Source organism: Cetorhinus maximus, chromosome 21 (genome assembly GCF_964194155.1).
Source record: "Cetorhinus maximus chromosome 21, sCetMax3.hap1.1, whole genome shotgun sequence".
Taxonomy (NCBI): domain Eukaryota; kingdom Metazoa; phylum Chordata; class Chondrichthyes; order Lamniformes; family Cetorhinidae; genus Cetorhinus; species Cetorhinus maximus.
In genome coordinates this window covers 79,583,090-79,609,729 of record NC_135899.1, presented here as the reverse complement: position 1 = coordinate 79,609,729, position 26,640 = coordinate 79,583,090, and the positions used below count along the sequence as shown (strand labels likewise).

General features: G+C 46.4%; 2 protein-coding genes across 2 annotated transcripts in view; both read left to right on the top strand.

Annotated features, from left to right (window-relative positions):
* LOC144696035 (palmitoyltransferase ZDHHC18-like) overlaps positions 1-26,640 on the top strand; it is a 313,950-nt gene that overhangs the window by 170,164 nt on the left and 117,146 nt on the right. The gene's annotated exons all lie outside the window — the stretch shown is intronic.
* Positions 12,520-26,640, top strand: part of LOC144696032 (uncharacterized) — a 79,098-nt gene continuing 64,977 nt past the window's right edge. The window contains exons 1-3 of the mRNA XM_078567215.1: positions 12,520-12,901; positions 12,987-13,351; positions 22,678-22,764. Coding sequence (XP_078423341.1) covers positions 12,588-12,901; positions 12,987-13,351; positions 22,678-22,764 — 766 coding nt within the window. The 5' untranslated portion in view covers positions 12,520-12,587. The remainder of the gene's footprint in view (positions 12,902-12,986; positions 13,352-22,677; positions 22,765-26,640) is intronic.

Genomic DNA, 26,640 nt, shown 5'->3' with positions numbered 1-26,640 from the left:
TAGTGTTAGGAATATATATCTCCAATTTAAAATTTTTTTTTAGGACATTGAATTATATGGACACTTTCTTAGGAACTGCCCTGGTTTCTTAAAAATAGGTTATAACACTTTGGACTATGAGCGAACTGCCTTTCCAAGAAGTCACATGGCTTCTGCTAAATGACCAGCAAGAAAATAAGAACTATTTGCTTACTTGAACTTTAATTGCTGGAGGAAAAACTACTGTTTTCAGGCTGTGAGGCCTTGGTGATTTTCTGGAAACCACCTGACTGAGATGAGTTTTCCATTTTGAACTTGTTTTTTTGGGCTCAGTTTTGGGAATAAACTGAAAAGGAGAATGTTGCCCAACTCGGTGTCTCCCTGCCTTGTCTGAAATTCAATGTAGGTTCAGTATCTTGCTAGAAATCCTCATCTCAGTACAACTCCTATTTTTGGAAACCTGACAGGCTGAGATGAGAGACAGATCCCAAGACCATTGATCCTGCTCTGTTCTCCTCCACATCAAAGCTCCTTTAGAAGAAACTTCCAGAAAACTACTGCGAACAGCAACCTGACTTTACATACAGGAACACCAGGTTGACAGTGTCAAAACCCTTCAAACTTTATCCATAAAGTCTTCCCATTGGCCAAAAGGTGTTTTTTATCCCCTTAAACGCCAACCTCTACAGAGACCCTATTTGTTTTGGGCTTTGTGCGTATGTGTTTGGCGGGGGGAGGGGGGGGTGGTTTAAAGGGGTATATAGAGGGGATTTCAAATTGTACAGTAACCAGTTTTTGCAACTTGCTTTTAAATATAAGTTTTGTTTCATAATAAATCAATCAATCATTCTGAGTTTATTGAAAGAAGCCTGATTAGAGTCTCTTTCATTCTGGTTCTAACAACAGCGAATGTAAACAATTGGCCATTTTGGTGAATTAAACGTTTACACTTATGGTGTGAACTGTGGAGTAGTGCCAGAGAAACTGCATTCCTCTCATCCCGGTCATAACAGTAGCCAGTAAAACTTATCGATCTTAAGGGCTGCTACTTCTCATGGCATTCTTAGCCTGTTCTATGGTCCTTTTTCTTGTGAAATTACAACCTCTTCTCGCCCTCCTATCGCTTTCTGGACTACTGTTACATGATCTCCCCCTCAGCATTCCCTGCGCAAGTCTGTGATCTTTTCCTAATGCCATGATCACTCCATGTCCACTTTCAGGACTCACATTACGTTTTCTGGCCTTCCACATCTGTACCTCATTTTGCCAATCCATGGATTTTACCTTCTGTCCCTCATCTTGTATATTCAGTCAATGTTTGTATTTCCCAGTGGTTTTTCCTGCTCCTTCTATTATGGTGGAATCCCTCCATTCACTGGTACCTTCTGGCATATATGTTCCTCCAGTGGCAACTTTTGGTACTTGTCCTTTGGGATAAATGGCCTTATCCTGTGCTTCAGGCAGCACCTTCCAAACCCACAACCGCTACAATCTAGAAGAACGAGGGCAACAGATATGTGGGAACACCACAACCTGGAAGTTCCCCTTCAAGCTACTCACCATCCTGAATTGGAAATGTATCGCTGTTCCTTCAGTATCGCTGGGTCAAAATCCTGGAACTCCCTCCCTAATATCAGTATGGGTGTACTTACACCGCAAGGACTGCAGCAGTTCAAGAAGGCAGCTTACCTCCACCTCCTCAATGGCAATTAGGGGTGGGCAATAAATGCTGGCCTAGCCAGCAACATCCATATCCCATAAATGAATAACTTTTTAAGAAGTATCAGCTCTTTATCTGCCATAATCTGCATTTCGTAATTGTTCAACGTATGCGTATGTGAAGTGCATAGTGCCTTATCACTTTTTATTACTTGTTCAGATTCTGTAATATATAATCAATGCCAATTAACCTTAAGGAATGCACCCTAACAGTTTGATTGCTATGCTTTAAAATTACTGTTTGTCCATCACTGCCTGTAACCTTACACAGAGAGGAGTCCGTCAGGGCTGTCCCTTGTCTGGCCAATTGTATTCTATCTGTGTGGAGCCTTTCCTGCACCTCTTGTGAAAGAGGCTGTCTGGATTGGTTCTGCGTGGGCTGGGAATTGGGATGATCCTCTCGGCTAACGCTGATGACGTGCTCATGTTCACGGACCCAGCGGACCTGTGGAAGATGCACAAGTGCCAGGAAGTGTACTCTGCTGTGTCCTCTGCAAGGATCAACTGGAGCAAGTGTTTTGGATTCCTGGTCGGCCAGTGGCAGATGGACTCCTTCCCTGAGGAGCTCAGGTTTTTTTACCTGGAGCAAGACCAGTCTCCTCTACCTGGGAGTCCATCTCAGCCCTGCTGAGGAATCCTGGCCAGCAAATTGGCAAGAGTTGGACAGCAAAGTTACCACTTTCCTGAAGCGCGGGATGGGACTGCTCCAAGTGCTATCCTACAGGGGTCAAGCGCTGGTCATAAGCCAATTGATTGCTGACATGCTGTGGCACCAGTTGGTCACTTTGGCCCCAGCCCCGGAGTTTGTCACAAAAATCCAGAGAACGCTCATTGACTTCTTCTGGGACAAAAGGCTGGGTCGCTTCTGAAGTTCTGAGTCTCCTGCTTAGGGAGGCTACTTTGGCGCCAGTGTGCCTTCGCATCCAGGTGGCGACCTTCCGCCTTCAGACCATACAACAATATCTTTATGCTGAGCCCCTTACTAGATGGCGTGCTCTGGCGACGTATTTCTTCCGCAAGGTGCACGCCTGAATTATGACGTGCAGCTCCAGTTTATCGACCATAGGGGCCATCGTGGCTCCTTGCAGACGTCTCCCATCTTTTACCAGGACCTGATAAAAGTATGGAACATGGTCGCTTCGTGTCGCAGCTCTCCTCCATTAGGAATGGCGGCTGTCGTTAGGGAGCCATTGTTCAGCAATCCGTACCTCCATCAATATAACTTTAGGTGGCTGGTGGAGGAGAGGGCTGTGGCTGCTGAGATGACCAGAGTTGGGGGCATGCTGGGTGGTTAGGCTTGTTGACATCATTTTAGTTGGTGCGTCCTGCGTTGGTGGATGTCCAGCTTGCAGCCAATGCCATCCATGACCTTAAAACATTGGTGCTCTGCCACAACAGCACACAATATCTTGAGGAGGCTCAGGTGTGCGGTGGACTACCATCTGAGCATACCCCTGCTTGGACAGAATTTTACATTGGCCCCAAGCCCCAAACCCTCCCCTGGGAGCCAGGGCCTCACAATCTGAGCCGCCTCGTGGAAATTCCCTCCGTGCCTTTTAGCTTGGTGTGTTGGGTTTCCTGTATGAGCTGCTGCTGCACACCCTTCACCTCTTTGCCCTTGCCCACAATCCAGACATGCCTTGGCATGTCATGTTACCGCTTGGTGATGGAGGTCCCCGGTGGAGGGCTCCCTACATGGGAGTCCAGCCACTTTCCATCAGGGACTTGGGGTGGAGGGTGCTGCATGCAACAGTCCCATACAACCGTAGGTTGTGATAGTTCATGGACTCTCAAGATGTCTGTGTTTCTCGCAGCCTTGTGGAGGCTGTGGACCATGCCTATGTTAGTTGTTTTAGATTACAGCCCTTTTTTAGTTTTTTGAAGGGTATCTTACTAAATTTTTGGTTGCACTTCAACCCCACAATCTTTGGACACCCGATGCGGAGAGGGGCGGGAGGGAGGAGGACCTCCTTGTAATCCTACGCCTGGGCCTGGCCAAATTTGGCTATCAAAAGGTCCAGGCAGTGGGTGGTTGAGGGGGCCTTCCTGTCTGGTCCTCTTCCGCAGCTATGTTCACAGCCCTGGAAAGGGAGAACGAGGTGTCTGCCAGCATGCTTAAGGTTTTCCGTGACCGGTTGGCACCCCGAGAATGAAATTTTGATTTAGTTTGATAAGTTTTCTTTGGTAATTTGGTTTTACTTAGTTTTCCTTTAAGGGACTATCCCCCCACTTGTTTTGCTGATTTGTTTAATTTGTGTTAACTTGTTCCTTTAATTTGTGTGAACTGTTTATTTAATTACACCAAAACCATATGACCGTAAGCAGGCCTTTCCAGTCTTTCTGTCCTTCTCCTTTGTAATATGCCATGTCCCCTGGATTAAAATTGATTTCAAGTAGCCTTATGCGGTGCCATAAGGCTCGCTGACTTTTCTCTGAAACCTCAGTCTTGCACGCAGGATTCAAGTGCTCAGAAACAATTGAACTAATTGTAGTCCCTTCCAAGGCCAGGGGGTGAAACCACATCACTGAAGGTTGTTTTGGGTTTCTCCCCACAAACCTCCACAAGACTCTAATCCAAACAATTTGAAGTGAATTCTTTGCCTGGGTTGCCTTCGCCAGGGTAGATGTCAGTTTACAACTCACATTATCAACTAAAATGTGAAGCATCTCATCAATTACTGTGTGAATTCTTTCACAAATCCATTAAAGGGACTTTCCATTGCTGTGTTCATTACTATGATGTTCATATTTTCACACATACTTTTAAATTCATTGTTGGCAAAGTCCACTAGAGCCCCCCCCAACCCCCCTCCATGTCAGTTAGGAATTTGGCTGGTGCTCCCAGTCCAGTTCCTATCCATTTTTCCATTATTTTGTCCACAATACCTTTTTGTCTTTCCTATATTTTACTGTTGACAGACTGAATCTAGTTGCCATGCCTATGAAGTATAAAAGAAAAATCTTCAAGTCCATTGCTACAACGTCATTACCTTGTTAATGGAAGACTCAGTATGGGCCACGGTGGTGTCCTCTTATATTTCCTAAATATATTGCATTTCTCACTGATCTCTTCTATAAGTTTAGTATATTCATCATCTATTACTCCTGCATTCTTTAGTTTTTAAAATTCATTTAATGGGATGTGGGCATTGCTGGCAAGGCCAGCATTTATTGCCCATCCCTAATTTCCCTTGAGAAGGTAAGTCGCCTTTTTAAACCACTGCAGTCCCTGTAGTGTAGGTACACCCACAGTGCCGTTAGGGAGGGAGTTCCAGGATTTTGACCCAGCGACTGTGAAGGTACGGCAATATATTTCCAAGTCAGGATGATGAGTGGCTTGGAGGGGAATTTCCAGGTGTTGCTGTTCCCATCTATCTGCTGCCCTTGTCCTTCTAGATGGTAGTGGTCTTGGGTTTGGAAAACATTGCCTAAGGTGAGTTACTGCAGTGCATCTTGTAGATGGTACACACGGCTGCTGTTTGTCAGTGGTGGAGGGAGTGAATGTTTATGGATGTGGTGCCAATCAATGGGCTGCTTTGTCTTGGATCGTGTCAAGCTTCTTGAGTGTTGTTGGAGCTGCACTCATCCAGGCAAGTGGAGACTGTTCCATCACACTCCTGACTTGTGCCTTGTAGATGGTGGACAGGCTTTGGGAAGTCAGATGGTGAGTGACTCGACGCAGGATTCCTAGCCTCTGACCTGCTGTTGTAGCCACAGTATTTATATGGTTGGTCCAGGTCGGTTTCTGGTTGATGGTAACCCCCTGGATGTTGTTAGTGGGGGATTCAGCGATGGTAATGCAATTGAATGTCAAGGGTTGATGGTTAGATTCTCTCTTGTTGGAGATGGTCATTGCCTGGCCATTGTGTGGTGTGAAAGTTATTTGTCACTTGTTAGCCCAAACCTGGATATTGTCCAGGTCTTGCTGCATTTGGACATGGACTGCTTCAGTATCCGAGGAGTCGCAAATGATGCTGAACGTTGTGCAATCATCAGCGGACATCCCCACTTCTGACTTGATGATAGAAGGAAGGTGAAGATGGTTGGGCCTAGGACACTACCCTGAGGAACTCCTGCAGTGATGTCCTGGAGCTGCGATGTCTGACCTCCTACAATCACAACCATCTTCCTTTAAGCTAGGTATGAATCCAACCAGCGAAGAGTTTTCCCCCGATTCCTATTGACTCCAGTTTTGCTAGGGCTCCTTGATGCCACACTCAGTCAAATGTTGCCTTGACATCAAGGGCAGTCGCTCTCACCTCACCTCTGGAGTTCAGCTCTTTGGTCCATGTTTGAACCAAAGCTGTAATGAGGTCAGAAGCTGAGTGACCCTGGCAGAACCAAACTGAATGTCAGTGAGCAGGTTATTGCTAAGCAAGTGCTGCTTGATAGCACTGTTGATGATGCCTCCCACCACTTCATTAATGATGGAGAGTAGACTGATGGGGCGCTAATTGGATCTTTAAACTAAAAGATGGATGGGCAAACTCCCGATGTAGTTTTAAAACAATATGCCCCTTTTCCTTTAAACTCCTAGCCTTTGATGCCATTAAGAGTTCTTTAACATATTGATTAGAGATGTTAGATCTTGTTAAGAGGGATACAATCATGTATTGATTTGTAAATTGTAAATTTACAGGTTTCCCAAAAACAATTGCCTTATTGTGTTCCATATTTAAATTCATTTAAGCCTTTTTCATAGAAGACTTACCCAACAGTGAGGGTATTTCACTGATAAAGTGGTTTACCCCAGCTATTTTACACAGAATCACCACTCTTTTTAGTGATCTTAATATGTTGTCATCTCCAAACCTGAAGCAAACAATACTTTCATATTCCTTAACCTTACTTTGGTTTTTTCCTATTTAGAGAATCAAGGTAACATTTTAACCAATTCATGCCACATGCTGTGGACATGTGCCCACTGTGTAACACAGCGCAATTGAATGAATCTGCAACTGGAACATCCACTACTGGACTAAGGCTTCTTGTAATCAGAACAATTCCTTCTGGCTGATCAGTATTGCCATCTTCCCCTTCTGAACTTGGCATGTCACGTGTCATTTCAAAAACCCCATTATTCCATTTCAGACAATTAATTGCATAATAATACTTTGAGTCACATCTGAAACACCTGTTGACAATTCCTCGGTTACCTGGCATTCATTCTTCTGCTATAGTTACCCAATTCCTGTTGTCTGTTACAGCTGCCAAAAGGTTTTCTATCCTCATTCCTTTTGTTTGTGGTCTTTCTTTTGTATTGACGCTTGAGCCTCATATCTGAACAGTCTGGAAACTCCACTAGCATTGAATCCTCCATCTTTTGTGTTATTGCTTAAGGTCCCATTTGTGCCATAAAAGTGGCTGGAAATGAACATTTCTCCAGGAATTTTTTAAAAGTTTCTCTAATGATCCCAGTTGATGTTGCTACTGGACAAGCCAGATCCCAGGGTGGAATCCCACTTAATAGATCCTAACTTTTATTTTTTGTTTAGAAACGTGGAGGGCGGCTACTGAACAGAGTCACAGAAGTCAGCTGATGTAACAAAAGAATAGAACATTTATTAAACAAGTAAAGATGAACTATATTACAATACTCCTTCACCCACACCTATACCTTTACAGATATATTCAGATTCGCAAGGATAACACAAGTTACAAAAGCTATCTTATACTCTAATGTTCACAGTAAATACATAGTCAATGTAAACCAAGAGGCGACCTGTGGTCAGACACACCACACTTTAAACTAAGTGACAGATGCCACCCCAAACAGATGCTATGGATCTCCCATCAACTCTCCCAAGATGGTTGTCACATCATGAGCCAATCGGTCTCACTGAACTCCGACTTTCACACAAGGGTTTCCAATCTCCACTCTCGAAGAACTCGCTTTGAAATCTTCTCCCAAACGACCCCTTCTCTTGGACGTCTTCAACAAGGATCCACCTCCAGGGTTTCAATCTCTCCTTCCGATATTCCTCTCCCTTGGATTGCCATGTGCATTCGAGCTTTGCCTTCCAAGCACAGTCTTTCAGATACTCAGCCATGCCAACAGAACACCATTGCTTCACATGCCCATAGTAAAGAGTTACAGACCTTCAGCTATCTCCTTGGATCTTCTGACTTCTCGCAAACCTGCAGCTTTCTTCTCTTTAATTTGGAGCCTTTCCCTCTGCTCCTTTCTTTCACTTCCTCTGAACAGGATCTTGTTCCAGATTCCTGTCCTTGTCCTTTGAGTTAACTTAAAGGGCTTCTTGGACTTTTCTCCTTTTTCTTTAGGACCTGCTCCCTGCAATTTCCTCTCTCAGTAGACTGCTGATAGCTTGGTATCTCCCTTGAGATCCAAAACTCACTCAATATTCACTGTTACTTTAACTTTAGAGCAACTCATCTAAGACTCTTAGACTTATTTTTCTCAGCACTCTGCTAGTTCAGCTGGAGAGAGACATAAACTGCTTCCATCACCTTACAGCATAATGACCAACTGAACTCAAACTGCTTCTCTGTTTCTCTTTGTTTCTCTGTGTGGGTCTCCCATTGCTTGGCAACAGCACAGTTTTTCCTACCATGCGTTTGTTTTAGCTTCCCTTCAAGAGTCGTACAACCTCATTAAAATGCAGGCATCTTTTAAAGTAGAAATAAAACTCAAGTTCCCTCTTTTCTTAACACACAAATACAGGCATACAAATTAAACTTAAAGCTAAAACTCATTCCTAACACCCACAAATACAAATATAACTTACTTAAACTATCTCTAGTTCCTAACACTTCAGACACATGTTCTCATTCTGAGAATCTACCTCCAGTTAAGACCAGGAACCTATCCATGTTCGATATTTTAGCACAATTCAACAATTTGAAATCAAGCACTGAATTAGTAATCTGCAAATAGAATATCTGCAATCTTGTAGATAATCTGTCAAATTCCATAATGTATTCTCCTATGGAATAACTGTACGTCTTTCTAAATTTATAAAAGTCTGACCATGCCTTGTATGCACTTAATAGATTACCTTTCTTATAAATTTTGTCCATAAGTTTGAGATTATCCAAACCTTCCTCCAATTGATGAGCCTCTAGCTTTGAAAATATTTTGTACCTGATCCTGCTTCTGATGGGAAGTGAAAGCGCCAAGACCATATCTTACCTTTTCTTTGATAAGGATGTAACCCATGTCCGCATATCCACTTCATTCTTCCATTGGTCATTATAGACAACAGTGGAAAACTATACCCTGATACTTAACTCTTGTTTTCAGCCATTCTTTTCCAAAGTAACTCCAATAACAACCTTCTGTCTGAAAATAAATCTTAGTTTCCAATCTTCACCTTTAGACCACCATCCTCTGCTACTAATGTTAACAGGATCCAAAATGGTTGGTGAAGCTGAAACCAAAACACAGACTTTTTCTTTATTGAGAGAGTTTATTGACTTGTTCAGTCTCACAGCTGTCCTCCCCAGTGTCCGAGCTATCCCCTTTTAAAATAAAAACAATAATCAAAAATAACCTAACGAGAGGGGCTGACGGCCTCTGGTGGGACACTGTAACAAAAAAAATCAAAATTTTGAAAGGTAACATACAAAATCAAATCAAAGTATCATTTCCGGGGGTGATGATGCAACCCAGACATCGTAAGCACACCAGCTGCGGAAGGCCTCAAGCGTACTGGTGGACACCGCATGCTTCCTCTCCAAGACCACCTGGCTGCAAACATAGCCACGATAGAGGGGCAGACAGTCGGGTTGGACGACCCCCTCAACCGCCCACTGCCAGGACCTGTTGATGGCTACCTTGGCCAGGCCCAGGAGCACGCCGACAAGGAGGTCCTCCTCCCTCCTCGCCCTTCCCCCGCACCAGTTGATCCCCTATTTATACTCTTTTAGTAAAACAAAAATCAAGAAATCAGAGGGGATAAACAACCCCTGATGGGGGGCACTGTAGCTAAAACAACACGCCAAAGGACACTTACAAAATCAAATTAAAATGCCATTTGCGGGGCTGATGATGCACCCCAGCCCCTGCATTGCCCACCCTTTGTGGAAGGCCTCTGGCATACCGGCAGACACCACATGTTCCCTCTCCAGGGCCACTCGGCCGCGAACATAGTCGTGGAAGTGGGCCGGATGACCCCTTCAACCGCCCACTGCCTGGACCTCTTGATGGTCACCTTGGCCAGGCTCAAGAGCAGGCTTACGAGGAGGTCCTCCTCGCACCCCACCCCTTCCGCACCAGGTGGTCCCCATTTATAGGCTCTTTTTGTAAAACAAAATCAATAAATTAAACTAAAATCAATAAATGAGAGGGGGTAAACAGCCCCTGGTGAGGCACTGAAACTAAAACAAAAACATGAAAGGAAACTTAACTAATTAAACCAAACTATCCTTACCTGGGGTGATGATGCACACCTGTACCTCCAGCGGCCACTGGTTGTGGAAAGCCTCTAGCCTCTAGCCTCTAGGTGGACACCGCCTGCTCCCTCTACAGGGCCACCCAGCCGTGAATATTAGCCGTGGTAGAGGAGCAGACTGTCAGATGATCCCCTCGGCTGCCCCCTGCCTGGACCTGTTGATGGCCACGTCAGCCAGGCCCCGGAGCAGGGTTACGAGGAGGTTCTTGTTGTTCCTCCCCCTGCACCCTACTCCGCACTGGGTGATTTCCTATGTATAGACTCTTCTTGTAAAACAAAATCAATAAGTTAAACTAAAATCAATGAATGAGAGGAGGTGAAAGCCCCTGGTGCGGCACTCTAACTAAAACAAAAATATGAAAGGAAACTTAACTAATTAAACCAAAATATCATTACCAGGGATGATGATGCACCCCAGTCCCCACGGTGGCCATTGGTCGCGGAACGGATCCCCTATTTATGGACTCTTTTTGAAAACAAAATCAATAAATTAAACTAAAAATTGATAAGAGCTGACAGCCCCTGGTGGGGCATTGTAACTAAAACAAAAACGTGAAAGAAAACTTATAAAACTAAACCAAAATGTCATTTCCGGGGGTGATGAAGCACCCCAGCCCCTGCAGTGCCCACCAATCATGGAAGGCCTCCAGCGTACCGGTGGACACTGTGTACTCCCCCTCCAGGGCCACCTGGTCGTAAACATAGCTGTGGTAGAGGGGCAGTCCCCTATTTATATGTACTCAAAGATAATTAGTACCCAACACCTGATTTTCTTAACTGTGACAATGTATTTGACATTAACAAATCTTAACAATGTAATTGATAAGACATTGACAAATGAGGGGGTGACCATCATTCTATTAATGGACAGGTATTATGGGTGATTAATGGTGATAATTTTCAGTCCTGCTGTAGAAATGTAGTTTATCTCAATTTCTCTTCCTGTAATCCATAAGTGAGTAAGCGAAAGTGAAGTGAGCCTCTCTGTAAGAGTTACAAAAAGTACGACAACAAAGTTTCCAGTATATATACCTCCGCCCCCAACCCCACAGACAGATAGCTGCGCTCTTGCTGTCCCACTCATCTCACAGCCTCTCTTGCCCCCGACCCCCCCCCCCACCCCCACCCCACCACCCCACCACTGCAGCCTTGTGGTGTTGGCCATGGGTTCAGGCATTCCTGGTTTGGAAGAATGTTGGCTGAGCAATAGCAGGGCCTGACTGATCTCCCCACCATGTGTCCCACCAGCAGGCCCCTGCGCAGCTCTCCCCCACACGTTTGTCCAGCGGGTCCCTGCACAGCCCTTCCCCTCCCCACCATGTGTTTCTCAAGTCTCCGGCAGGCCTCTACTTTGCCCCCCCCCCCCCCCCCCCCCTTACATATTGCTCTGTCCTCCCACATCCCCCACCACTTGTTTCTCCAGTTCCCGGCTCCTGACCACTCCCCCCTCCCGCCCCACCCTGGGTCTCACTCTGTAGACTAGACACCATGCTTCAGTGCTCTGGAAGCTGACGACTCGTGGCTGTACCTCCCCAATGTTTGCTGCTCATCCAGTCATGGGCTGGTTTCTCCCTGCATTTGCTGCTGATAGGCTCCCGATCAGCTGCAATTGCAGGGAGAAATTAGACTGGGATTGGACAATCAGCTTTAAAGCATCTTTGAAATCCAAGTTTGCTGTTCTTTCCTGTATGATGTCAATGTTTGCAGGGCTGGATTGAGAGGTGAGGTCGGCTGAGTTCCGTGCCATGGGCTGCCAACAACCTGGCAAGCCTGGCTTAGAAGAATGACAGGTGATCTTATTGAAACGCGTAAGATTCTGAGAAGGCTTGACAGGGTAGGTGCGGAGAGGATCTTTCCCCTTGTGGGGGAATCTAGGACTAGGGGCATGTTTTCAAAATAAGGGATCTCCATTTAAGATGGAGATTTCTTCTCTCAGAGGGTCGTTAGTGTTTGGAATTCTCTCTCCCAGCGACCAGTGGAGGCTGCATCATTGGATATATTCAGGCTGAGTTAGACAGATTTTATGATTGACAAAGGAGTCAAGGGTTATGTGGGACAGGCAGGAAAGTGGAGTTAAGGCTACTGGCGAACATGTTCCAGGGCAAAAACAGAATTACCTGGAAAAACTCAGCAGGTCTGGCAGCATCGGCGGAGAAGAAAAGAGTCGACGTTTCGAGTCCACATGTTCCAGGCCCAAATGTTCTTATTTCTTATCCCTCAGCCGCTCCAGCAGAAATAAACACTAGACAATAAACCTACTTTATATTGATGGCAAAACACAATAGCTGCTCCCCGCAGGGTGAGTATATGACATTTCTTTGCACCGTTCAGTGGCTCAGGGCAGGGCAGGGGGGGTCATGGTGACACAGGAAAGGGGCGGGCTCTCACTCTCGAACCGCCCGTCAGATTCATCGGGCGGAGGCACTTTGGGCCGGCGATGTCGGAGCCGGGACTGTGGCAGAAACCGAGGCTGAGGCGATGGGGGAGCGACAGCCAGATCCAGATCGGAACCGGCAGTGCGTACGCGTGCCAGAGCGACTGCGAGAGCCGGACCCGGAGCCAGAGCGACAGCGAGAGCTGGAGCCGGAGCCGGAGCCAGAGCGACTGCGAGAGCCGGACCCGGAGCCAGAGCCGGAGCCGGAGCCGGAGCGACTGCGAGAGCCGGACCCGGAGCCGGAGCCAGAGCGACTGCGAGAGCCGGAGCCTGATCCGGAACCGGGCGCGGGCCCAGAGCGACTACGAGAGATGGATCCAGATCCAGAGCCGGAGCCGGGCCCGGGCGCGGGCCCAGAGCGACTACGAGAGATGGATCCAGATCCAGATCCGGAGCTGGGCCCGGGCGCGGGCCCAGAGTGACTACAAGCGCTGGAGCCTGAGCGACTACGAGCGCTGGAGCCTGAGCGACTACAAGCGCTGGAGCCTGAGCGACTACGATATCCGGGCCCGGGCGCGGGCCCAGAGTGACTACGAGCGCTGGAGCCTGAGCGACTACGATATCCGGGCCCGGGCGCGGGCCCAGAGTGACTACGAGCGCTGGAGCCTGAGCGACTACGATCTCCGGAGCCGGGCCCGTGCGCGGGCCCAGAGCGACTACGAGAGCTGGAGCCCGATGCAGATCTGGAGCTTTAAGAAGGCGAAGCTGAAGGCCAGTTTGAAGCCATCATTCCCGCTTGAAGCGGGCTCCCTTTCGCCCGTTGCTTCCTCCAATTTGGCACCAAAACGGTTTCTCAAGAGAAAAAAGAGTAAGAACATCCGCAGTCGGAGCTTTTAGTGACCAGAGGGTTTGTGGGCTTCACAAGGGGCGGCAAGGGGGCAGGTTACAGGCCACTGAAGGGCAGCACCTCTGGTCAATGTAAAAAAGCTGAATGGGAAAAAACATACCTACGTTTTATGGTTTAATAAAACCATAAAAGTGAATGGTGAACTTACCTCAAAGCAGAGCTGGTTATTGGAATACAAGCTGGAAATACTCAGCAGGTCAGGCAGCATCTGTGGCGGCAGAAAGAGTTAACAGAACAATGACATGAAACAAAGGGCTAGATTTAAACTGAAGGTGGGGTTTGCCAACTCACCCATAGCCATTTAATGACCGCCAGGGAGGAAGTCCCGCTTCTAAGCATCGCAGTGAGTGGTGGCCTCAGTTGGGACTACATGCAGTCCCCAAAGTCAGTCATCAATGGAGCCAGATGCAAACATAATTTGGGGCTGTCTTGCCGGAGCCAGGCGGCAGACCGTGGTGAGGGGGTAGACGAGAGGGGAGGCAAGGTACCGGGGTGGGAAGACCTGGGGGGGAGAGGTTGCCTCTGACGGGCACAGAGAGCCCAAAAATGAATTATAAGCCACCAGCCCAAGCAGTAAAAGCTGTGTGCTGCACATTTGGCATAGGAGTCTTCCTCCATGAGTTAAGTCCCAGCGGCAGTGGGAGGCAACCTGTAAATGGCCTCCTGACACCTCCCCAACTGCAGATAAAATTGAGGTGCGCAGGTTGGCACCCATGGCACGGCACCCAATTTTAGGTCCACCAAACCATCTCTGGGGGGCCATTAAACCCAGCCCATTAACTCTGTTTCTCTCTCTCTGGACACTGCTTGACCTGCTGAGTATTTCCAGCATTTTCAGTTTTAATTTCAAATTTCCAGCATCCACAGTTTTAGTGTATGTGTTGTTCTGCACACTTTAGAAAGAATATTGAGGAATGATGATATATGCGGATTTGCTATGCCTCTGCCTGGTTTGAGGAAATTCAACTATGAAGAAAGACTTGAAAAATTGACCCATTTCTCATTGGACCAAAATAGATATGATAGAAGTGTTTAATATTATGAAAGGATGGGATGGGGTAAATAGAACTGAAGTGTTTCTAATGGATGGGCAGTTAGAATTAGGAGGCATTTAGAACAGAGGCCAGGAGAAGCTTTTTTTATGTAGACAGTTGTGAGGCTGTTGAATTTACTTCCAGATTTCAGGCAGCAATTATTTAAGATTTGATAGGTGAATAAAAGTAAGGGGATTGAAGGGATATGTGGATGGGTTGGTTAAATGTGATTAGGAGCTGAAGTAGGTTATTGAACTCCACAAGCCTGTTCCACATTCAGTTAGATCATGGCTGATCTGTATCTTAACTCTACCTTGTTTCCATAACCTTTAATACCCTTGTTTAACAAAAATGTATCAATCACACTTTTGACATTTTCGATTGCTTCCCAACCTCAACACCTTTTTTTTGGTGAGAATTCCAGATTTCCACTACTCTTTGTGAAGAAGTGCTTCCTGACGACATCCCTGAATGGCCTAACTCCAAATTTAAGGTTTTGCCCCCTTGTGCTGGAACCCCACCAGAGGAAATTATTTTTATTTACCGTATCAGCTCAATTAATCATGTTAAACACCTCGATTTCATCATCTCTTAATCTTTTACACCCGAAATGCAAACCTAGTTTGGTCTCACAATTTAACTTGTTTAGTCCCAGTATCATTTTGTTGAATCTGCACAGTACCCTCTTCAAGGCCAATATATCATTCCTGAGATAAAAGCAAAATACTGCGGATGCTGGAATTCTAGAACAAAAACAAAAATACCTGGAAAAACTCAGCAGATCTGACAGCATCTGCGGAGAGGGATACAGTTGACATTTCGAGTCTGTATGACCCTTCATCAGAACTAAGACATATGGAAATGAGATGAAATATAAGCTAGTAGAAGTGGGTGGGACAGGAGAGCGCGATAGGGGGCCAGTGATAGGTGGAGGCCAAGAAGAGACTGCCAAAGATATCATAGACAAAAGGACAAAAGGGTGTTGATGGTGGTGATATTATCTAAAGGATGTGCTAATGGGGGACATTAATGGAAGCAAGCTAGTGGCAGATGGCCCTAGTGCGGGTGGGGTGGGGGGAAGGGATCGAAATGGGCTAAAAGGTGGAGATGTAACAATAGATCGAAATAAATTTAAAAATAGGAGGGAAAAGAACAAAATATAGTGTAAAAAAATTAGAAATTGTTGGAAAAAGGGGGATCGGAAAGGGGGTGGGGATGGAGGAGAGAGTTCATGATCTGAAATTGTTGAACTCAATATTAAGTCCGGAAGGCTGCAAAGAAGGCTGCAAACCATTCCTGAGGTTTGGTGCTCAGATTGAACATAGTGCTCTAAATAGGTTCCAATCAGAACTTTATAATTTCAACATAACCTCCAGCCATTTATATTTCAGCGCCCTTGAGAAAAAGATCAGTATTCCATTAGCCTTTTTAATTACCTTTTTTACCTGTTCACTAGCGTTTAGTGATTTCTGTATTTAGATTGATAAGTCTCCCTAATCATCCAAGTTCCTAGTATCTTGCCATATAGAAAATATCCTGGTCTATAGATACAAAGATTCGAATCAGGAGCAGGAGTAGGCCATTCAGTCCTTGGAGCCTGCTGTATATTTTTTTATTCTTTCATAAGATGTAGGCGTTGCTGGCTAGGCCAACATTATTGCCCATCCCTAATTGCCCTTCAGAAGGTGGTGGTGAGCCACCATTTGATATGATCATGGCTGACCTGATTGTGGCCTCAACTACTTTCCTGACTACATAATATAACCTTTGACTCCTTTATTAATCAAGAATCTATCTAACTCAGCCTTAAAAATATTCAATAACTCTGGCTCCACTGCTCTCTGCGAAGAGAATTCCACAGATTAGCGACCTTCTGAGAGAAAAAAAATTCTCCTCATCTCTGTTTTAAATGGGAGACCCCATATTTTTAAATTGTGTCCCCTAGTTCTAGTCTCTCCCATAAGAGGAAAAGTACTCTCAGCATCCACCCTGTCAAGTTCCCTCAGGATCTTCTGTCTTTCAATGAGATCACCTCTTATTCTTGAAACTCCAATGAATACAGGCCCAACTTGTTCAAATTTTTCTCATAAGATAACCCCTTAATCCCAGGGCCAGAATTTTATGTTTCACGGGCGGGCGCACGCCCCATCCGAATGGACGTGAAATAGCGCAAGATGACGTTGGGCGAGCGTCCCGACGTTATCCCACATGCGAGCAATCATCAGGTCGGCAGGCGTGCGCAGGTGTTGGAGCTACACTGCCAACAATTAAAGAACCACTTAAGGCCATTAAAAAAGCAATCAATCCCAATTTTACATGGCCTGTGCGATTTCACGCTCATCGCACAGGCAAAACGGGCTGGCGTGCAGCCCACTTTTAACGAAACCTCATCCAAGGGTGGGATAAAAAGGGTCTGCAGCATTGCCATTGTGAGTAGTAAGGAGTTTAGGAGATAGTTTGCTGCTGGTTGCTTATTTGAACCTGACAGCTTCATCTCTGTTCTGAGCTCCAGTTTTCTCAGCTTTATTTCAGGGCTCATTGGTGTCTCCAAGGCCCCCAGAGGATTTTGATCATGTGGACCCTTCCAGGCACCAGACAGCCTTCTGTTACCTTGGTAACAGGCATTGTGCTCTCTGCTGATGGCACCTCCTCCTGAGGAGGGAGAGAGGGGCAGAAGGGAGAGGAGGCCAGGTATCCCAATGCAGCTTCCAGGAGAGTGACCTGTTGGAGGAGAGGTGCAGGCACAAGGGGAGCAGGGCCAGCAGGTAGTCCAAGGCGAAAGGGATTGCAGAAGACACCACTATCTTGCTGCCAGGGTTTGCAGGTAGCGATGCAGCTACCTCAACGTGTCCGAGGTGTGATGCCTAAGGAGGCTCCGGCTCTCCAGGGAGGCAGTAACCTCCATTTGTCAGATGATTGGGCCTGTGCTCACCTCCAACCCCATGCCAGTGGCTCTGAAGATCACAGTGGCCCTCGACTTCTATGCCTCTGGCTCTTTCCAGGGGTCAGTAGAGGATCTTTGTGGAGTGTGCCAATCAGCTGTCCCCAGTTACGTGCAGCTGGTGACTGATGCTCTGTTCAGGCAGGTAATGACATTTATTCATTCCTGTACGGACGAGGCCAGCCAGGCTGACCAAGCCAGAGGGTTTGCAGAGACTGCTGGGCTCCCCCGCATCCAGGGTGCAATTGACTACACACATGTAGCCATCAAGGCGCCAGCAGGTCAGCCGGGTGCCTCCGTCAATAAAAAGGGATTCCACTCCATGAGCATCCAGATAGTTTGTGACCACAAGACGCAGATTTTGCAAGTCTGTGTAAGGCACCCTGGCAGCTCTCATGACGGTTACATCCTCAGATACTCGTAGGTGTCAAGGCTGGTCAGTGCTCTAGCTCTACTGGATTGATGGCTGCTGGGTGTCGAGGGCTATCCGTTGAAAAGGTGGCTTATGACCTCTCTGCCACCCAAGAACAGAAGCAGAGCAGCGTTATAACAGGAGCCATGCCTCCACAAGGGTGGTGGCAGAGAGGACCATAGGCCTTCTGAAGATGCGCTTCCGATGCCTGGACCGTTCAGGTGGAGCACTACAATACCCTCCAGAGTGGGTGTCACCTATAGTGGTTGCATACTGCTCCCTCCACAATCTGGCACTGGCAAGGGGGGACCTACTGGAGGAAGAGGATCTTGACGCAGCTCTACAGGCCACAGATGATGAACCCAGTGGTGAGTCAGAAGAGGAACCCGGTGAGGAGCACAGTGAGGATGTAGAGGCAGACCTCTGGATCCTTTAGGGAGGCAGGGAAACCAGGGATGCCTTGACCCAACGCTCCTTCAGCTAGGCTGCCGAAGATCTGCTTCCACCTCATTGCCAGGGGTGCCGCCTCCATCCTGGATGTCTGAAATGACCCTTTCATTTGAACCCAAAGTCCACTCAGTGCCTGTTCAATAAAGTTTAGAGCCACTCACGTCCAGCATGAGACTCTGGCATGCCCTGCCCCTACAAAACAAGTGAAGCATATTCAGGCCATTAAGACAAAAGCAAAATTTATATCATGTTGGCACTCGCATCAAATGAACATAACAATATCTGGTGTTACTGCTCACACCAGCAAACATATTAACAAAACACAGCAGAACAGAAGATCACCCATGAATAGTCCCTGTTGTGCTCATGGTGTCTTAAACTTGCGTTTGTGACTGCTAGGTCTTGTTACCCCTCCACCTTGCTGGTGGCGACAATCACAGAATCACTGCATAAGAGGCCCTTCGGCCCATCAAGTCTGCACTGACACGTGAGAAACATTGGACATTGGAGGCGGCCTGCTGCCTGTGCTGTCGTTGGCCTTGATGACCTTGGCGGTCGTCCTCTGGTCAGTGGAGCCTGTGCTGGCCTTGTCTGGGAGGGAGTGGCCAGTGCCACGGCTGGCCTTTCCCCAGTCATCGCGGCCTCATCAGATGTCACAGTCACTGGCAGAGGGGCGGAGGAGCTGCTGCTGTCATCCAGAATACCCTGAGAGGAGCCTGCAAAGGCGACAAGCAGCTCGTGCGCTCTGGACCTCCCTCTCGCCGTTGATGGATGGGATACTGGGTGCCTCATCCATCTCCCACACTGGCACTGACCTCTTGAGGTTATTGCCTGTGTGAGGGCTTGCAGGTCTGAGCGCAACTCCAGGCACCCCTAATTCTGTTTCTGGAGTTGCATCTCCATGAGAGTTGCCGCTCTTTCAATGGAGGAGGCAGTGCGTTCGGTGATGAGGGTCATCGCAATGCTCATGCTCCGCATGGACTCCTCCAGAACAGAAACCATGGCACACATACCCTCATGGATCTCTGCCAGATCATCCTGCACATCTCACTGGACATCCAGCAACTGCTGCCTAATGGACGACTCCAGAGGCTCAACATTTGCCTTCAAATCAGCAATGGTCTTGGTCCTGGTCTCCAGCAATCCTCTGACTGCCAGCGCCTTGAGCACTGTCTGTCTTCACCTGCTCCTCAAGCAAGTGTGATGTGCCCTCACCGCTAAGCACTGACTTTCTAGCCGATGATCTAATGCCACCGTGACGCTGGTATCTGCGCTGGCACTTGGTGCAGAGAGGGTGTGTGATGCAGGTGCACCTAAAGCCCAGTGGTCCTCTGGTGTCAAGGGTGGCTCTTGGGGGTCCTGCGTTTGTGGGTGAGGTGGTGATTCTAGGGGAGAACAATGACATGTCATTAGTTTAAGTTATCACACTGTCACTGTGCATGCCAGATGCCCTTGTGAGAAAATGTAGATCTACATCATGGCACCATCATCTTCCATTAATGATGAGACTACACAAGAATGTTTGCACAATCCGACACTCTCATCTCTGTGCACTGTACCCTTGTCTTCATCGGAGACTTTTGCCTCTCCACGACTGGCTGACCGAAGTGGGTGACAGCACTCCAACTCCAAGGCATCCATCTCGTACCTAGTCAGATTGAGGAGGATTGGGCGCCTCCGCCTGTCTTAGTTCTTTCTTCGGTGTTATGGCTTCCCTTCTCCTGAAATGACAGAGGAGCATTAATTTGTCCACTCTCTATCTGTTGCAACATGGCAACCCTCCATGCCCTCGACCCACAAGGCACTCAGGGCAAGTAGCCAGGGTTCACCTTGTCTGGCACCGGTGTCAGTGATAGTTAGCACACAGATTCTAACACCCCTGAACTCCATGGGGGATGGCCAGCCCTTAACACTTCTCCACACTGATCCATGCCAACTTGATACCCACCCTTACAGAGAGCAGCAGATCATTGAACCTTTTGCGGCACTGTACCCATGTGTGCCGCACAACGCGGTGGTCACTCACCTCAGCTGCCACCCCTCCCAGGCTTTTTTGGTCAGGTGTGGTGGCCTCCTCCTGCCACATCTGGGCACTAGAGTGTCCCGCCTGACACCTACCTCGTCCACAAGGACCACAAGGCACTCTTCAGGGAAACGGGCCGATGCCCACCCAACTTGCTCTCCTGCTTGACGTCTCCAGCCACTAGTAAGGCCATTATTCGAATTAAATGGTTTTCTGGACAGACTCCAAAGATTCTCCCCTGGCAGCTTTCGGGGAGCTGCCTCTGCTAGTTTTAAGGCACCCACCAGGTCGCCACTGGACTCCTGCCCCTGCCTGGCCCTTCCCGACCATTGAGAAGACGCGTTTCACACTGGACGGACCTTAATTGGCTACCCAGCGTTTGCAACTCGACCGCGGCCGGGAGCAGATTCCAGATCTGGTTCCACTGCCGCCAGCTTGGCATGCGTGCCAAGCGTGAAATTCAGGCCCAGGAATCAGCTGAGTTAACCTTCTCTGAACTGCTTCCAATGCAATTATATCCTTTCTTAACGAGACCAAAACTGTATACAGTGCTCCAGATGTAATCTCACCAACGCCTTGTACAATTATGGCAAAACTTTCACACTTTTATACTCAGTTCCCCTAGCTATAAAATTGCATTGGCCTTCCGAATCACTTGCTTGTAACTGCATTCCCAGATCCTTCTGTGCTGCAGAGCTCTGTAAACTCTTGCCATTTAAATACTGCTTTTCTATTATTCTTTCCAAAGTGGACAAGTTCACATTTCCCACATTATACTCCATCTGCCAAATTTTTGCCCTCTCACTTAACCAACTATACTGCAGACTCCTTGTGTGCTCTATTTTTCTTGGGCTCAAAATAGATGATCTTACTTTCCCTAAATTGGATTCCCTCAGCCTTAGTTTTGCCCAGTCACTCAATCTATCGATGTTCCTTTGCAGTTTTCTGTTCCAATTGGCTGTATTTGTTGTGTCACCTAACATGGTGTCAAGAGCAAACTTGGGCATATGGCTCTCTATTCATTCATGTACATAATTTATATGTACAGTCAAAAGCTGAGGCCCCAGTATGGATCCAACTGGAAAACATTATCCCTACTTCCTAACTCCTACTTCCTTTTATTATAATGAAGGAAAAATGAATTGCGTCCGGAAATATTGAACTTTAAAAATAAGACCTGAGTTTTTAAAATGCACACAAGCCACTGGCTGGAATGCTGCAGGGTGACTTCGCAAGAGGTAATGGAACCCCACCCTGTTGCCAGACAAGGTACTTCTAAAGACATCCAGAACGAATTGCTCCCTCTGGTAGACAGAATGGGACATAATGGGAGATGAGTATCATCTCATCAAGAAATCCTGTGAACAATGCTCATACAGATTTGTGAATCTCTCCCCACTTGGAATATACAAAGAAGGTGTTAAAAGTGAGCTGAAAAGCTGCCCCAGTATCTGTCTGTTGGTGGACGCTCATAGAGAGCAAGTGCTGGAAGTTTGACTCAGAAGTAACAGCCACACACACTACTCCTGCAAATCGCCATTTTACAGGTCTCCCAACCTCTCTCCCTTTCTACTACATTCAACACTATTGGAACCTCAAAATTGACTATTCTCGACGGAATTCAACACTACTGGAACCTCAAAACCGACTGTTCTCTACGGAATTCAACACTACTGGAACCTCAAAACCGACTATCCATCTACTGGAGTCTACTGGAATCACGAATCACAACGGCCGCAATGCTCAATCACCAACTCCCCATAAGTCATGAGTTGAATTTGATGTGCTCTCATTTTTGTTAACTCTGATCGCATGGGGGCTACTGCTTGGGCCAAATCTGTTTGTTGCTGTAAACTGACTATTCCGGTGTTCTCCTGGCTGGTTTCCCATCTCCTATCCTCCATAAACTTCAGTTCATCCAAAACTCTGCTATCCATATCTTAACTTGCATAAGGTCCCATTTGCTGATCAACCCAGTGCTCACTGATCTACATTGGCCTCTGGTCTGGCAATGCGTTTGTCTTAAATTTCTCATCCATGTTTTCAAATCTTTCCATGGCTTCATCCATTCCTATCTTTGTAACCACCTACAACACTCGCAGATCTTTGTATTTCTGCAGCTCTGGCTTTTGTGCAACTTTTAATCCCTTTTAATCACTTCACCCTTGACGGTCATGCCTTCAGTTGCCTAGACCTTGAGCTCTGGAATTCCTTCCTTAAGCCCATCTGCCTATCTAACTCTCTCTTCTCCTTTAAAACCCTCCTTAAAACATACCATATTGAAAAAACTTTTGGTCACCTGTCTGATATCTCCTTATGTAGCTGGGTTTCAAATTTTGTTTGGTAATGCTCTTGTGAAGTGCTTTAGAATGTTTTACTATCTTAAAGGTGTAAGTTGTTGTTGTAATCTCTTATTTTCTCATACAGGACCTGCTGCCTCTCCTTATATGGCTCATTACTGTCGGAAATTATTTTTTACATTGAAAAAGGATCTGTCTGCCTGCTTTAATTCAGGTGAGGTTTCTGCTGTAACTAAGTATTCAGTTCGTATAACGAGGAGTTTCCTTGTTACCCCAGTCTCTTGGATCATGCTATGGTCTGAAGGGAAACTCCTGATTGTCAGATGCAGTAACCTATTTGTTGTGATACTGAAGCAAAGATCCAGAAGTCAAAGGTCCAAACCAATGATGGAAAGTTGTGAAATTGAACTTGGGAGGGGGCTGGGGGGAGCGGAAACTATGAGCTGGCACAAGATAAGCACCAAAGTGTTGTTAAAACACGCGTGGTACACAGCGAGACTGCCACCCTTGTCTATTCTGGCCTACCTGTAATCGACATTAAGTGTGGCCCTAGGGATGGACTATAAGCATGTACTTGGCTTGCAAATGTTGCCCACAATAAATTAATATGGGTAGGATGCTGAGAATATCCTATATGGATCTGACATTTTTAACTGTGGGTGTACTGGAGGAAGCGATGAGGCACATTTTAGAGATAATTGTGGAAAAATCATTATTTCTGAATAAAATAGCAGAAAACAGTTTGGATATGTCACCAGGCTGTGATGATATGGGCCCTGGGTTGTTGGAGGAAGTCAGAGAGGAGATAGCAAAGACTGTGACCACAATTTTTCAATCGGTTTTAAATATGCAAATTGTGTCATGAAACTGGGGAGTAGCTAATGTAAAAACCTTTCCCAAAAGGAAGAAAAGGATTAAGTGGGTAACTATAGACCAGTTAGTCTAACATTAGTTGTGGACAAACAGTTAAGCCGGGGTTTTCTGGCCCCACTGCGGCAGGATCCCCCATGTTGGACGTGGCAAGCCAGCCAAAAGTCCATTGACTTCAGCGGAACCAGTCAATCCATCTGGCGGGAAGAACTGGAAAATTCCGGCCTTAGTATCCGGAATTTGAGATAAATTAATAAGCATTTAAAAGTCAATGACCGCCAGCCCAAATGTGTTAAACCAACTGTACTTTGACAAATTTAGTAAGTATTTTGTACAAGTGAACTGGCCATTGATAAAGGTAGTTCAGTTAATACAGTGTGTATAGAATTTCAGGTAGCATTTGATAGGGTGCTTCAGAAGTGGCTTGTTAGATTTGACAACAGAGAGGAGAATTGTAAAAGATGTTAACTGAATGGGCACAGATGTGATTGATAGAAGTTAATGCAAAGATTTGTGGTGATATATATTTGGGAGGAAAAATAAAGGATAGGATCATATGCTCGATAGACAACAGCTGAAAGGTATGGATGAACAGAGATGTAAGAACATATGAACATAAGAAACAGGAGCAGGAGTAGGCCATTCAGCCCTTAGAGCCTGCTCTGCCATTCAATTAGGTCATGGTTGATCTTCTACTTCAACACCATTTTCCTGCACTATGTCCCTGTATCCCTTGATGTTTTTAACATGTAGAAATCTATTGATCACAGCCTTGAACGTACTCAACGACTGAGCCTCCACGGTCCTCTGGGGTAAGAATTCCAAAGATTCCCACCTTCTGAGTGAAGAAATTCCTCCTCAAATCTGTCCTAAATGGCTTGCCTCTTATTCTGAGGCTGTGTCTCCTGGTTCTAGACCCCCCCCCAGTCAGTCAGGGGAAACATCCTGCATCTGCCTTGTCGAGAATTTTGTATGTTTTAATGAGATCATCTCTCATTCTTCTAAACTCCAGAGAATAAAGGCCCAGCTTATTTAATCTTTCCTCTTGGGATACATGCTCCGCCCCAGGAATTAGTTTGGTGAACCTTCATTGCACTCCCTCTTTGGCAAGTATATCTTTCCTTAGGTAAGGAGATCAAAACTGCACACAATACTCCTGGTGCGGTCTCACCAAGCCTCTATACAATTGCAGTAAGATATATTTACGCCTATACTCAAAATTCTCATGCAATAAAAGCAAGCCTTTTTAATTGCTTGCTGTACCTGCACGTTAGCTTTCAGAGACTTATGAACAAGGACCCCTAAGCCCCTTTGAAGTTCAACACTTCCCAGCCCCTCACCATTTAAGAAATACTCTGTATTTATGTTTTTCCGACCAAAGTGGATAATCTCACATTTTTTCTCATTGTATTTCACCTGCCAAATTTTTGCCCACTTGCTTATTCTCTCTAAATCCTCTCGAAGCGTCTTTGTATCATAACTCAGGTTCCAATGGATAACACCCTGAAAGTAAGAGTATTGCCAGATAAAAACTTTAAAAGGCAAATAACATTTAGGTTTTATAAATAGGTTTATAGCACGCAAGAGTAGGGAAGTAATAACTTTTACAAGACACTGAGATCGATACAAGGCTCTGGGGAGAGAGAAGAGCAATAGATTTAGTACTGAATGACTCCAGCAAAGGGTTGCCACAGGCATGACAGTTTGAATGGTGTCCTCCTGTGCTGTAAACATTGGGGTTTTGCTGATAACAATGCTGTCACTTTTGTCCTTGTAGCATTCTTCAGCATTCATGTAAAATATGGAGGTTTGGAACACACAGTATGTTGCTTTTCTTCCTGATGTTCACACAGTTCTGTTTTTTCTAATTATTTCACAGGATGTGGCCAACATTTGTTGACCGTCCCTAATTGTGCTTCAGAAGGTGGTGGTGAGCTGCCTTCTTGAATCGCTACAGTCCATATGGTGTAGGTACACCCACAGTGGTGTTAGGGAGGGATCTCCAGGATTATGACCCAGCGACAGTGAAGGAATGGCGATATAGTTCCAAGTAATGATGGTGTGTGTCTTGGAGGGGAACTTGCAGGTGGTGGTGTTCCCATCTATCTGCAGCCCTTGTCCTTCTAGGCAGTAGACTTCTAGACCTTTGTGGGTTTGGAAGTTGCTTTCAAAGGAGCCTTGGTGAGTTGCTGCAATGCTTCTTGTAGATGATAAACAGTGATGCCACTATGCATTGGTGGTGGAGGAAATAAATGTTTAAGGATAAAAACAAAAAAAACAAAAAACTACTGTGGATGCTGGAAATCCAAAACAAAAACAGGATTACCTGGAAAAACTCAGCAGGTCTGGCAGCATTGGCGGAGAAGAAAAGAGTTGACGTTTCGAGTCCTCATGACCCTTCAACAGAACTGAGTAATATTAGGAGAGGGGTGAAATATAAGCTGGTTTAAGGTGGGGTGGGGTGGGGGGAGAGAAGTTGGAGGGGGGTGTGGTTGTAGGGACAAGCAAGCAGTGATAGAAGCAGATAATCAAAAGATGTCACAGACAAAGGAACAAAGAGGTGTTGAAGGTGGTGATATTATCTAAACGAATGTGCTAATTAAGAATGATGGCAGGACACTCAAGGTACAGCTCTAGTGGGGGGTGGGGTGGAAAGACTGACAGGGCATTAAAGATATAGATTTAAAAATAATGGAAATAGGTGGGAAAAGAAAAATCTATATAAATTATTGGAAAAAACAAAAGGGAGGGGGAAGAAACGTAAAGGGGGTGGGGATGGAGGAGTAAGTTCAAGATCTAAAGTTGTTGAATTCAATATTCAGTCCGGAAGGCTGTAAAGTGCCTAGTCGGAAGATGAGGTGCTGTTCCTCCAGTTTGCGTTGGGCTTCACTGGAACAATGCAGCAAGCCAAGGACAGACGTGGGCAAGAGAGCAGGGTGGAGTGTTAAAATGGCAAGCGACAGGGAGGTTTGGGTCTTTCTTGAGGACAGACCGCAGGTGTTCTGCAAAGCAGTTGCCCAGTTTACATTTGGTCTCTCCAATGTAGAGGAGACCGCTTTGCAGAACACCTGCGGTCTGTCCGCAAGAAAGACCCAAACCTCCCTGTCGCTTGCCATTTTAACACTCCACCCTGCTCTCTTGTCCACATGTCTGTCCTTGGCTTGCTGCATTGTTCCAGTGAAGCCCAACGCAAACTGGAGGAACAGCGCCTCATCTTCCA